This window comes from Grus americana, chromosome 1, assembly GCF_028858705.1.
Source record: "Grus americana isolate bGruAme1 chromosome 1, bGruAme1.mat, whole genome shotgun sequence".
NCBI lineage: Eukaryota > Metazoa > Chordata > Aves > Gruiformes > Gruidae > Grus > Grus americana.
The window spans coordinates 140,113,336-140,127,504 of record NC_072852.1 but is presented as its reverse complement, the minus strand read 5'-3'; the positions used below and the strand labels follow the sequence as shown (position 1 = coordinate 140,127,504).

General features: G+C 38.5%; 1 protein-coding gene across 7 annotated transcripts in view; it reads left to right on the top strand.

Moving 5' to 3' along the window:
- Positions 1-12,075, top strand: part of STS (steroid sulfatase) — a 125,598-nt gene extending 113,523 nt beyond the window's left edge. For 6 of the 7 annotated variants that reach the window (XM_054813486.1, XM_054813488.1, XM_054813491.1 and 3 more), the window contains one exon: positions 6,361-10,500. In XM_054813486.1, coding sequence (XP_054669461.1) covers positions 6,361-6,743 — 383 coding nt within the window. In that variant the 3' untranslated portion in view covers positions 6,744-10,500. Of the gene's footprint in view, positions 1-6,360 lie in introns of all 7 variants that reach the window. The other variant, XM_054813487.1, reaches the window with a different exon arrangement.
- Positions 12,076-14,169: the final 2,094 nt, after the last annotated feature.

Below are 14,169 nucleotides of genomic sequence, written 5' to 3'. Positions count from 1 at the left end.
TTTCAGATTTCCTAAGTATCTTAGTAGCTTTTTAAAAATAAAATAAAAAAAATTAAAAAATCAGCTGAGACAGCTGTAAGGAAGCATAATTCACCTTTGTCCTCAATTTTTTAAAATAAAACAGATGAATATTCAGTACTCTTTGGAAATGCACAAAATTCTAGGATATTGCATTTACAAAATTTCTACTTTTATTTTTAAAGTATTTTTAACTTTGCATAGTTATTTCTTTGGGTTTAGATATTCTTCTTGCTAATTAAAGGTTAAACACACTATAAATTTTCAGATTAATGATTTGGAATACTTCATTAGCATTCTGTGCATCAAAGATTTTTTTGACATCCAAATTATGAAAAATGTCTGGAGAAAGTAATTTATAAACAAATTCCTGGGGATGGTTTTGGTTTTGGTTGGTTCAAACTTATCTGAAAATATTTGCAGAAGTTGCTTAGGACTTCCTTTGCATCTTTGTCTCATTTGAGATGTTTGCTCAGTATCAGGAAAATCGCTGTCTCAATCTTGCAGGTCTGTTTATTTCACTCAGAATGATTGCATCCACTTTATGTAAGAAAGTAATGATTGTCCTTGATTTATTTTCTGTTAATAAAATGCATTTCTGAAGGACAGAAAGAACAAAAGACAAAACATAATTCTGAATAGGTTTCTCTTTGTTTTTTTCCCATCTTTGGCAAAGTGGCTCTGTTTGTTACATTCTTAAGTGTGTTGCTATCTCGGTTCTTAACTGTATCTCAATGACTCCAATGGAAAGCCGATACATGCAAATCAATACTATTTCTCTCACAAACAATAAAATAAGGCTTTTCTGTTTTCAAGGACTTTTGAATAAAAGTTGGAAAAGACCAGTAATTTTTTTGTGCCAACATTATCTTCTGTCTTCAGCGTGCCATCAGCTGCTGCTTGGATGAACCAAAAATTACATGGGCCATTCAGCAAGTAAATAGATTATTCAAACAAATCTTTAGCAAGTGTCTAGATTATGTGCATGAAATTACTGTGGATGGAGTTTTTTTCCAGGGCAACATGTATTCTTCCATGTTGCTGTTAACTAAGACTTCCAAATACGAGGCATAAGATTGTATTATAGCACTTCCTATTTTAGCAGCAGAGTTTATGTACCCAGAGGTTCTTCTTATTTGGGATTTTCTTCAACAAGAAAAGAAAACACTGCAAATGATCAAATCAATCCTTTTTGAAGATGATGATAACGAATTCAGGAAAATAATTCTTTGTCAGCTGCTACCATTCAGCAGATAATCTTGACTTTTGAACAGGATTCAGTGGAAGCTCCTCACAGCACAGCACTTTCTCTAGATAATGAGCTCAGTCATGAGATTTCTGTCTTGATTTCAGCAGCCTGAGCACAGTTTCACTATGTATTATATTTTTCCTCCAGCAGTTGTTCAGTGTAATTGTTAGATATCCACCAATGTGCAATCCTTTCTGTTTTAGAGGATACTTAACACTGCAGTTTCTATCATAAGATTTTAAAATCACTGCTACTACTGGGTCTTTTCATGGTTTTACCTCAAATACTGTATATTCTGCACAGTTCTTTATGCAAGCTTCTTCTAGCAACAACTGATTCTCATAAACTAGCATTATGTCTTTGAATATCACTCGGTTATTCTCCACCTACACTGGGACATAATGTGCTGTCTTTTCACCGATGTAACAGTATAACATCATAAGATACCCAGATACTTAAAATAGCACAAATCTAAAAAATTACAAATTTTCACTGAAAGAACAATAAAGTTACAAATTTTTAAACTCAAATAGCAGATTTTTATTAGCTGTTTGAGGAATGCATAGTCATAAAAATAATATGTATATTTTCTTTATAGTAACCAAATAGTATTCTCTATGTGTCACATATAGTTCTACAAGAATTTACCAACTGAAACCTTTTCTAAATTGTTAAATAACTTAAGAGCTGAATATATACACATATGTGATATCTACTTTATATAAGATTAGAAGACAACCTAAAAATTCTAAATGATTCTAAGGATATAGGAAGCAGGAAGAAAGGATTCAATCTAAATAACAAGGGTTATCTGAAAAATGTTATTTTCAAGTGCGTTGCAGCTTTCTCCGTATACATGAAGAAGAGCTGGCGAGTGTTAGAGTGTGGGAGCTGACAATGGCTACAGAGCACACTCGAGATTCAGGAAAAGTCTGTGGGCAATTTACATCAGTACACTGTGCTCAAAGGGTTATGCTCAAAGGCGTCTGAATTCAAGGAGACACCAGCTCCCCAATTGACAGTGAAGAACAGACTTGTTTAACTTGTTCTTCTACAGAAAGAAGAAACAAAATAATATGGACAAAAGAGATGACAGTAGCAGCAAACCTATAAAGCTACTGTCATAGATTAAATGCAGTAAAAATGGGGTCCAGACAATAATACAGCAATAGCTACTATTCACTTCAAGAACAGCTTATCGGAAAGCACCGTTTAGCCATCAGTGATTAAGAACAGTGCTATTATAACAGAAATGACATCCATATCCAGTGTGTCACTTCATTTTGGAAATATTAATATATCTTACTGAGAGACTTTTATTTAATCTCACGGCTGCTACCTGTCTGTCGGAGCTACGGTTGTCTGTATGAGTATGACAGGATAAATAGATTGGTGAAGGATAATAAAACAGAAGAGGATTCTGTTAGGGAGATCAAACTCTGAACAATTGTGTTCATAGCAGATTTGCTTGAACTAATTGCAACCTATTTTGAGACTATTTATATGTACAACTTGTGTATTTTTTTTCCTTAATGTGTGAAGGAAAGAGGTATTCTGAGAGCTGAATAGGTGAAATTGTTGGACAATTCAGAGAGCTGGAGAATTGCAGGGAAAATGGACACTAAACAAAGTAGCTGTGAAGCATCGGGACAGAATCTTGAAGGGTGCTGCAGAATTAGGGTTTACCGGCTGTTTTAGAAGGGAGCTGATATACTTGACTGTGGGGAGCCCTGACAATTCTACTACTAACTTCACTGAGGAAGAGACATATAGTTATCTTTTTATATAAAGAGAGTTTACTATCCAGATGCTTTGCAGAACAAAGGTATCATTAATTACTGAGAGATTAATTTGATCCTTGTAGTTAACCCTCTGACAAAATGAGGTTTTATATCAGCTGAGAGACACTGGGAGAGAGCTCTCTCTTTTTAATGTTGAGCCTTATACAGTTCATCAGCTTTACAGATTAGAAGTCTGACAGCTCTTTATGTCTCCCAGTATATTACACTGGCTGCTCCACAGCCGCAGCCACTGACAGATATGCTTTAGGTTTTATAATGCTTAGGAAATCAGTGGTTAAAGTCTGCGCTGCTCTTCCTCCAGCACCACGTGAAATTCCAGGTCCTCGCCGAAACATCGCTGCAGTGCAACAGACGAACATCGCACAATAACAGACTTTGCTCTCCCAGAGCTCAGTGTTTTGCTCAGTATGATCATGACATTATATAGCTGCATAGCTGATAAGCTAGCATCAGCTCTTCAAAACATTAGCAATGTGATTCAGACATGATGTGATGTCACACATGCCCTGTCTCCAACCTCATGCATGATTTTGCAACATGCCATATGCTCTGTATATAGGCAAATCTGAACAAGTCTTTATTCTGTGGGGAAAAAAAATCATGATACAACTTCTTTCTTTCTTTCTTTTCCCTATGCCTTACCTATATGAGCTGCTTGTACTGACCTACATTAATTCAGAATGCCCAACTATATTGCTGTCTGTAAGGCCTTGAACTGGCCTGGTGCTACAGTGCCCAACATTAAAAAAAAAGTGCGCTAAAAATTTGTTTTCAGTGTCATTCAGCACAAGTGTACCATCAAAGATAGATGTGTGGTAGGACAGCCTGACCACAAAGTTCTCCTGTGCATGGCCTTACTGGAATTCCTTCTGGGTGACATTTTAATAGCTATATGAATTTTTTCTGCTCTTCTATCAAGGTATTATAGTGCCCTGAATCAAATTCTCGGGTGGGGCAAATGTTGCATCGTCTACAAAGGCACATGGTGCACTGATTAATAAAGCCCTTCAGCCTTGTCTGTTCTTCATTGTCCATCTTGCCAATTAAACACTTTTAAAGAGCCTGAAGGAATGCTTAGTGTAGGATTACATACCTTCCCAGAATGTAAATTCTAAATCTCAGTAAATGAGAGGCATATTTCTCCTCTGGGAAATGTTCTGTGCATAAGTTCAAAGAAATTTAAGAGGGGGTGTTAGATTTTGTTAGTTTATTTTAATACTGAGAAAACAGCAAAAATTCAAGTATCAAATCAACATTTCAAAATGTTATTGGAAAGGTAGATGAAGGAATACTGTCTCGTCTCCCCTTCCCTTCCCTTCCCTTCCCTTCCCTTCCCTTCCCTTCCCTTCCCTTCCCTTCCCTTCCCTTCCCTTCCCTTCCCTTTTCCCTTCCCTTTTCCCTTCCCTTTTCCCTTCCCTTTTCCCTTCCCTTCCCTTCTCCCTTCCCTTCTCCCCAGTAAGTCTGTGCCATTGCTGCTGTCACAGCCAGAGCCTTTTAAAGCCTGCCGCATCCTATTGTCTGTGCCAGCAAGTCACTCGCAGCCTTTAAAGCTCCTTCCCCTTTGCTGACTTTCAAGCAGCATTCAGAGGGTTCTCCCAGTCTAATACGTATAATAACCATCACCCCTCCAACCCTGATTTAAGTGCAGACTAAGTGAACTGGAAGTCTCGGGGCTCTGTCATTGAATTGGTTCCTAAAGGTAAATTCTCTTATAATGTGAAAAATGCTGTGGGATAGAAGAAGCTGTAAAGAATCTTAAGGTCGCCTACTGTCCTTTAAATTCATGCTATAGACTAGAACTGCAGCCTGTGACTCTTTAGTCCGCTGAAACATTTCTTTCTTTAAATCTGTTTTTATCTTTAAAAATGGAATGTTATGTAGTTACAGCATGGCATGTACCAGGTCATCTTTGCCGCTTCTGCATTTTTTAGTACTTTGTTCTGTTGAACTGATGAATTGATTAATGAATATTAACCGCTGTAGAGCACATAGATCTGTGACAGTCTGTTACTACATTAACAAGCTTTCTGTGAACTTAACGAAATTCAACAAAATACCAAAAAGAGTTTTTCTCTCAGTATTTAAAAAAATGAGGTGATACAAAAAACATTTTTCACAATAGGGTGCTGAGGAATGTAAATTACTGACTAATATGTCTGTATACACTCAAGCGGGTAGATAGTCTGACATCATAGACCTCAGCTATTTAGTATCCTACTTTTATTAAGAATAAAGTACAGATTTTTGACTCTAATTAGTTATTCTCTGGTCCATTTCTGGAGAACTGTATGCTTCCCTGGCTGTGGGAGGATGGTGTGCTTCTCTGGAAGTGTCTGTCTGTTCCTGCCTTCCTTGTCTGTTCTGTGATACTTGAGGAAAATAGTAGCTATTTTTTGTTTACTCTTTTTTTTTTAAGTATTTGCAGATTCTCCAGTGTATCTTCTGTTCAAGAGTGCTTCTTGAAGGAACCAACTGATATCTGCTTATTCTTAATCCAGGAAATAATTAATATTTTTAAACAGTGAAAATACTGACTGTAGTTATACTAGTGCAGACAGTTCAGCTTCTGTACACAGCAAATTAAGCTGAGAGAGAATGACCAATCTATAAATGAAGACCTTTGGTTCCAATTTTACAAAGCAGAATGTCACCTAAAAATTGTAGTACAGTAACAGTTATTTATTTTTGGAAAAACATCTAGAGGCCTAAGACAGGAATTTAGCATCCATACCTTTTCATGTCAACACATTTAATAAAACGAGAAGCTCTGTCTCTAGGTGTTTGCAATGAAGCATGTGGCAGAAGGCAATGGGTTAATACAACAAAGAGAGGAAGAGAGAAAAAGGTAAAAATGAAATTATTTTGATTAGCAAAATGAGAAGCAGACATGGCCCAACAGTGTCTGGATATGGTCAAGGGGCAAAGGTGCATTTTTATAAGACGACAGTGCAATGGCTTAGTAAATATTTATGCAAATCTTCTGAGCACTATTTATGTAAAAATGCAAAGTTCTTTTAAGTCTTCTATGATTAAGTTAATCAGAATTCTTCCAAGGGAATAAAATGATCATAATTATTTCATAAATATGTGTAGCATGAAAATTGCTGTGTTTTGGTAATTATTTTTGGTTTGCTCAATTTTGTTTTACTCTTTCAATATATTGCAGTTCCTGTACAGAGCGAGGTTGTACCAAAAGACTGATTTCCTGTGGTGTAAATTAGACTTTCATAAGACTAGAGGACTTTTAGTTTGTCATTTTATCACCAGCTGTTTTGTGTCTGTAAATTGCAGGTGAATCTGTCTGGAAAGTCTTCTTCTTCACTCCAAATTTCAGTCCTGAAGACTCCAATGGTTGCTACGATTCTCACGTTTGCTTCTGCCATGGAGGATTCATCACATGGCATGATCCCCCACTGCTCTTCGATCTTTCCAGAGACCCTGAAGAGAAAATTCCACTGACTCCAGAAACAGAGAGCCGTTTCTACGAAATCCTCAGGGTCATACACCTAGCAGTGGACAACCACACCAGATCCCTGCATGCTGTCCCTGACCAGCTGTCATGGGACAACCTCCTGTGGAAGCCGTGGCTCCAGCCGTGCTGCTCATCTCTCTTTCAGTCTTGCTACTGCGACCATGACTCAGAAGGGAGCCTGACAGAGCTGCACTCGGGATAAACAAGCTGCAATTCCCTTTCAGAAACTGGAAGAAGAGAGTGTGGGTAGCTGACTTGAACCACTGCGGTACTAGCCTTTGGAAGGTTTTGTTATGTAGGAGGACCTGTCTTTCAATACATCATTGCAATAGAAGAGAATTTCAGTTAAGAAAAATGTTCCAAGAGGAGGGCAAGACACACCTTTTCTGTCTTTATAATACAAGAATTGGTATGAAGTACATGTTGCCATCCTCATCTGCAAATGTGTAAGCTGTAGGTATTTTCTAGATGAGATCATTTTCTAGATCTTCAGCTTCAGCTTTTTCTTACACAGTAAGGAATTTACCTATAGTTTCTGTCAATTACAACCAATAAATGCACACTTTCCTGTCCTTTTTGCGAAGTATTATCCACCATTGGTAGGACATAGCACCAAGTAATTGAAAATAGACAGATAATAGTGAAGAGGTTCACCTGTTACTATAATTTGGTAACTGATAGATAGGTAAAGAGCAGACCTATAACAGCATCTCTATTAACAAGCATCATGGATATAAAATAATAAACAGATTGCCAACAACCTAATATTACATGTGCCATAAAAATGTAGAGAGCTATGTAGTGGGAGACCTTGCATCCACATTAAAATGGTGGTCCCTGGCTAGTGTCTTATTGCATGGCATCCACCTCTGTTTCCAAAGGAAACCACTTCAAGTGCACCAGATGTGTGCTTGAGTGTGTACCATAAGTCTCCATATATATATATATAATGCCAGCCAAATTCATAACCCCCCAAAACCTCACAAATCCTTCAATCCCTGATATAGACATACCCTTATGGTCATAGCCCATTTACTAAAATCAAAGATTTGGTCCATACTTGATATCTGAGTTCCAAATTCACATGATACTATAAAGATATGTTTATCTATCTATCTATCTATGATACCTATTCTTCCTCTGATGAATGTAGTGTGCATCACAAATAAATAAAATTTGGTCTTCCTTTAAATATCTTTGCCATCATTTAAGCTCTCTGAATAGGATCTATCATTTTCTGAGAATAAACTTGGACTTGAGCACTTAAAGCCAAATATAACTGTGTCTGAGTTCTTAGCAAGGCCTTGGGAAATCTACAGTACTTCAGGGCTAATTTCTGTATCCATTTTTATCTGCATCTTATTCAGGCACATTTTTTTTTCCACTCTACAGGCAGACAAATTATTTTCTTTGGCAGATTGTACCATAGGAGAACATATCGGCAAAACACTAAAATGATTTGATGTCTGATAATAGAAGATGACTTGCTCCTTATCAGAAAACACCGGTTAATTCCAACATTATAATGTATTAAAATCTGTTTGGTGGTATTAGCATATCACTAATGCAAAAGTGATCTGTGATGTAATGCAATAGCTTCAGTCAGCCAACATTAAGGTTGTGACCTGGTTCTTGGGAGCTATTGAAGCCTGTCCTATAAAAATATATTGTGATATATGGTATATTTCTCTGTCTGTAAAACTTAGGCTTTATTTGATTTTTCTGCTGCAGTTTGACTCAAAATTTCATTCTCCACAATATCCAGATGCCTGTCCTGGGAAATGTACTCTTTCCCTGAAGTCCTATTTTTGATGTTTCACCTTGTGTTCATGATTGCGTATCTTAAGTATGTGCTCTGCAAGCTCTCTGTAGGTAGCAAAGTTCTGTTTCTGCTGATAAAGGTAGTCTAGTCAAGTATTTCCCTGATAACCACTCAGGACTGTTTATATTGTACCTGGAAAGCTGTCAGATGGCCATTCATATGGCATAATTCCCTCTTTGCTTTATTTAATCACTGAATGTACTACATAAACTTAGGAAGAAAGATGCTTGCAGTTTGAATACAGGTACTCTTCTGCAGTGATCAGTGGCTGCCTCTTGACATCACAGCAGGATCCATACATCCCAAATTTTTGGTCCTCACCACGTGGCCCAAGAACCCCTTTGGGGCACAGCAGGTGGGCAGCCTGGGCTGTGGCCAGGGTGCCGGCTGCCCCGGCACTGGGCGCTGCGGCAAAGGGGGATGCTCTATCCAGCTCCCGCAGCTCTGCTGCAGCTTACACAAAACTCTTCAAGCAAATATTCCTGCTGAAGCGTATGGGAGGAAATAGGTTGTGTGTTAGGTATACAGCAGTAACTCAGACAAGGTGTTTGGTGTCATCAGATCTGTTTTGTTCCCATGGTTGCTGGGCTGCGACCTTAACAGGGATCTCAATTTATATTCTCAAGGACATCCACATCTATGTCTTTTCATTGGGAAGATGCTATGTTTCTATTATTTCTTTTCTGTCTGCTGGTGCAAGAATTGTTTGTTCCGTTAGGCACGGCAGCTGTTCCATGCTGCCTGACTGAGGTATCAAAAATGATAATTTTTCTACTGCTCTGATTTCTTCTTACCTGAATATGGCCTTTCTTTTATACCCTCCTTGGCTTTTGGTACCATCTCTCTAATCTCCTTTCTTAAAAAGTCCACAGACCTCAAATACTTTTCCACCTATTTCTTTGCCACTCATCCCTTCCATTTGCTTCTCATATTGATCACAGTGGCTATTTTGCCACAATCAATCAGAAAATGAAAAATGTTCTTTGTGAAAAGATTTGACTTTTAGGACTCCTTGACTCTGCTAAACTCCTACTTATTTAAGGTCTAGAGAGGATTAACTTTGCATTATGAAATCTAAGAAATTAAAACACACCCAAGACACCCTGAATAATACAAGTTCTTTCTTCTTTGTGGCACATGCTTCATATTTTTCAAAATATAATTTAGTACAACATTTAATATTTTGACTTAAGCAGTAAAATCTGAAATCCATTTTTACAATTGTTCCTTCGAGAAAGATTCTATTAAGAATAGGGCAGTATTTTTCATACTCTATGTTAATGCCATTTCATTTAATGCCTAAAATAAACCTTCGCTTTATTGCAAATGTATTATACCTTTCAGTACTGTACCTTCTGTTCTGGAGATGGCATATCAGACCATGGTAATTAAAGTAGACTTGTTTATCTGCAAAATAAAAGCACAATGTACCATTTTTGTAATGCCACTGCCTGATCTAACAAGGAAAAGTGTTGTTTGTCACAACAGGTTATTGATGGGATAGACATGATTCACAATTTGTTAACAAGGAAGTCTCAAGGAGAATGTGCTGCTCTGGTACTTTGAGACTGACTTTCAGTCTATCATTTAACGAGCATTGGTATTGTAACATGGTGCCTGCTTGTAGAATATGTCAGTTTAAACTGGGAGTTAAGCTTCAGAGGGAAGTGTAGTCCTCTACAGCATTATTTAATGGTATCACATCCTGGTTTGTCACAGAGTCACTGTATGGCCCAGAGCAAGTCATTTAGCTCTGTTTCTCAGTTCCTCCTCTGTGCCCAAAGAAGGATAACAGTATTTCTCTAAATGGTGGGAATACTGAAAGAACAAAAAATGCTGAAAGTTGTAAGCTGGTAAAGATGCACTTTGTAGTCAATAAGGCATCTTCTTTACAGAAGGTACAGTTTAAGAGCTGGAAAACCAGGATGTAGGAGATGCCCCTATACTAGGAGGCATAAGATACCCTTAACTTCAGGTTTGCAGACAGGTTTTGTGCTTACTGTTTAGCACATGTGGGACTGGGGCCTGGAGGAAAGAGAACAGATGGCTAAAAATGGTGCACGCTGGGGATTCAGAGAAAGATATTAGTCACGTTTTTTCTAATTGTATTTATCTCTCTTTTAGCAGACATAGGAAACTACACAGAATTATTTAAATAGTATTTCCCCCTCGGGGACTGGATGTCACAGGTTCCTGGCTTTTAAAAATAGAGATGTCCTGACTTGCCTCAAATTACTATGTCAGAAAAAAAGAAAAGAAAAAAAAAGGGGGGAAATATGAGCCTTTGGAGATAGGTGTCAGCTCACTGAAATCCAACTGAAAGTTTACAGAGACCTAGGTGAATATGGTCTGTGTCCTTCACAGCTCAGTGAGAATCATCACTTGCCAGCAAGTTTATTTCACATTGTAGTACTGTGAGATCTGGGTGTTCAGATGTGTGGACAACGTAGAAAATTTCACAGAAGATATCACCTGATATAGGAACAAATGGGAAAAGAAAGAAAAAGAGGGCAAGCATAGCTACAAAAAAAAAAAATGTTCTAATAGAGTACATATATTAAAACATAGGGGGTTTTGACTTACATTAGGACACGACAGTCCTGTCCACAAGACAGACCTTTTCTTCTCTGTCATTTCTCTTTCCTCTGGCATTGCCTGTGCAACATCTGAAATATGCTCTGAGGAGCTCAATTCAGGAGGAGCCCACCCTGCCGGAGCACACTACAAGCAGAGCGGCCGGCTGCGTGGGCAGGAGGAAGGGCTGGCAGAGCAAAACTCTGCGCTGGGACCCACCAGGGAGCAGATGGTTTCTAGGGGTTATCTCCAACCCGAAGACAGAGGCCTGTGAATTGCTGGTTCCTCCGGGTCCGTCAGGGACTGCAGGTGACCAGGAGGAATGAAGATGCCTCTGCGGCTGGCTGGACTGCAGTGTTTTGTTCTGCAGCAGTATCCTTCAGTGTCAGACTGTCAGGTGGAAATTTGCTGGGGGCCCACAGGATGCAGGACCCATGGCCTCCTAGTAAACGCACCAAGCAGGCTACTCCCAAATCATCATTCAGGAGGTGACAGATCTTAATCTGAAGCTCTGGGTCTAAGACAGCGACTGTCACACAGTTTGTTCCCTGGAAGGCCAGAAGACCTGAGCCAGCCTCTAGGTTCTCGCAGTTTTACAGGCTGCTAAAACTGCAAATAATTCAGGGAGTTCTGGAAACACCCTGATAGATCATATGGCTTTTCCAAAATATTTTGGTATTCTTGGTAGCTTTTATTTACATCAAAACCAATAAGAATCTGCCTAAAACTTCACCTGTACAGCAGACAAAGGATGTCGCAAATTGTTCTTAAGAATGCCCATGATAGCTTTAACCTGCTGGTTCAGTACTGAGAGCGATGAGCTTGCACCAACACAAGGTTCAGCAGCTGAAGGTTTCTTATGCATATGGAAAGATGCTGAATTCCAGACTCCCACTGAAGCTTGCACTATGCTGCCTAGTAGGATAAAAACTGGCTTGATTATCCTCGCATCTTTAAATGTACTGTCAAAAATATGAAACATTGCAGACAGTGCATGATGTGGATTATAGGCCTTGCAAACCTTATACAGCATCTCCTGAATACTTAGAAAACATTCCTTTAATATAAATCATGCTAGATTCCCTGTGTAGATTAATGTTAGGCTTATCTATAAAAGAATAGTGCCACAGGTATTTTCCTTGAAAAAGAAAACTATATTTGAAGAGAACAGATTCAGCATATATGGTCAGCTCAGTTACAAAAAACCCTCCAACATTATTTATTCTACAGTTATCAAATAATAAAGCCTTTTTATGCAGATAATATTTTATTTTACCTGATTTATGTGAAAAATGCTGTGAAGTAGTTGAAATTATAAGGCAGACCTCTTCATTGTGACACTTAAGAGAATTTGATATGAAGTTGCTTTGGGTAGCAATATGTATTACGAAAGATTAGACACAAAGCATCTCAGAAGCCTTATGCACTCAAGTTGGACTGCAAGAGAATAACTTTGGTTTAATATGGTCTTCATTGCTCACAAATGAAAAACCAAGCTATGAAGAGGAAAAAAAAAAACCCCAACTTTAAAAATGGTTTGCTTGTGCTGATAGTGATAAAAAGAATACTAGAAGTTTGTACCATGTGTGAAAACTTCTTTCATTTTTTTCCTTATTTTTATCTTTTAGGTTATACCTCCTCCTGTCAAACAGACAAAATATTCAGGCTTAGGAAAATGTGCTGATTGGTTTGTAATTGTCAACCTTAGACTGTCATATGTAATGCATTGGGAAGTAACTGATTAATGCCACTGTCCAGATAACTGCTTAAGCTCCAGAGAGAACATGAAAAACGCAGCCATCCAGTCATCACCAAGCTTTTAAAAAGCATATTATTCTGCAAAAGGAGCTGCTTCATGCCCCATCCTTCTCCCCTATGATACGTACTAAAAATAAAGGGAAATCCTTTCCGATACTAAGATTTATGCTACTGAATGGCAACCCTCTTTGATTATCTTTCAACAAAATTCAGTCACAAGAGGCCATCCCTAGCAGCTAGATGGCATTCCGCCCTTTCTGGAAATTAATGAGATTGATAAAAGTCTTTTGCTTGAGCTCAGGCAGCTGCATTAATGTACACTGAATGACCGCTGCAGACACTTACTTTTGCACATCAATTTTTAAGCACTCAGTACCAGACTATGTAGAGGGATGCCATCTTCCCATTTTAAACTTATGCTCAGTTTCAGGTATCCCCTGTGTTTCCCCTTTTTGCTCTTCAGATCCATGTTGGGGAATGCAGCTTCACTTTAAAAAGTTGGCTTGGCAGATTTACCTAAGACTGTTTTGTGAACATGTAAACCCTTTCTTTGAGTGAAAAGTTGTTACACCATAACATGAATCAAGGTGATCATCCATTAAGATTCAGACTCTGGCCTTCACAATTTAAAGTCAGGGTCCAGATCTTAATGGACGATCACCTTGATCTAATGGTATAACAACCTCTTTTCATGCAAAGAAATAGTTTGCATCCATAAAACTGTCTTAGGTAAGCCCGTAGAAAGGCAGCAGTGCCGTAGAAGCCTTTTGAGGAATTGTATCTGGTTAAGCCCAAGTTCCTTTTCTGCCTTGAAAGCAATGCAAACTGGAGCAGAATTCTTTGCTGTTTATTGAAAACTTGCTACCAGTAAATCTCTGCTGACCAGAGACTTGTAAGGCACCAACCCTCTAACATTATCTGTGGCTTAAACTTTTATCCAATTGATTCTCAGGGTACTGAACCTTCAGCTTTCCTTAACGGAGCCTGTGTAGTTACACTAGCCTGACAAAGCCAAAGGAACACATAGTCAGGAAAGAGGTAGAATAAGGAAACCTTTTAGGGGACGCGTAGTATGTTTACAGACTGGGACCCTGGGTATGCTTTCCATCTTCTGACACCAGCTATGGGCCCCAGCCACAATATCATTCAATACTGGCTAGGGGAGAAAGTGCAGAGTCCATGGACTAAATGGACATGGGCAACCCCGCATGGTGCCTAATTTTTTTTTTTTTATTTTTAAAAGAAGACTGTGAAGTTCATCAGAGCATGCATCTACAAGCCAGTTTAGAGGAGGTTGAGAGATCTAGGAAAGCGTAAAGGCTGGGAATGAAAAAAATCATTCTTCATCTTCAGGTTGAAACTCTGCCACTGAGTAGTAAACAATTTTACATCCAGGGAATCATGAAGAGGATAATACTACCTAGCGGTAAGGGCACTCACCTCAGTTGTGATGACAGCTTTGCTATGAAACTTC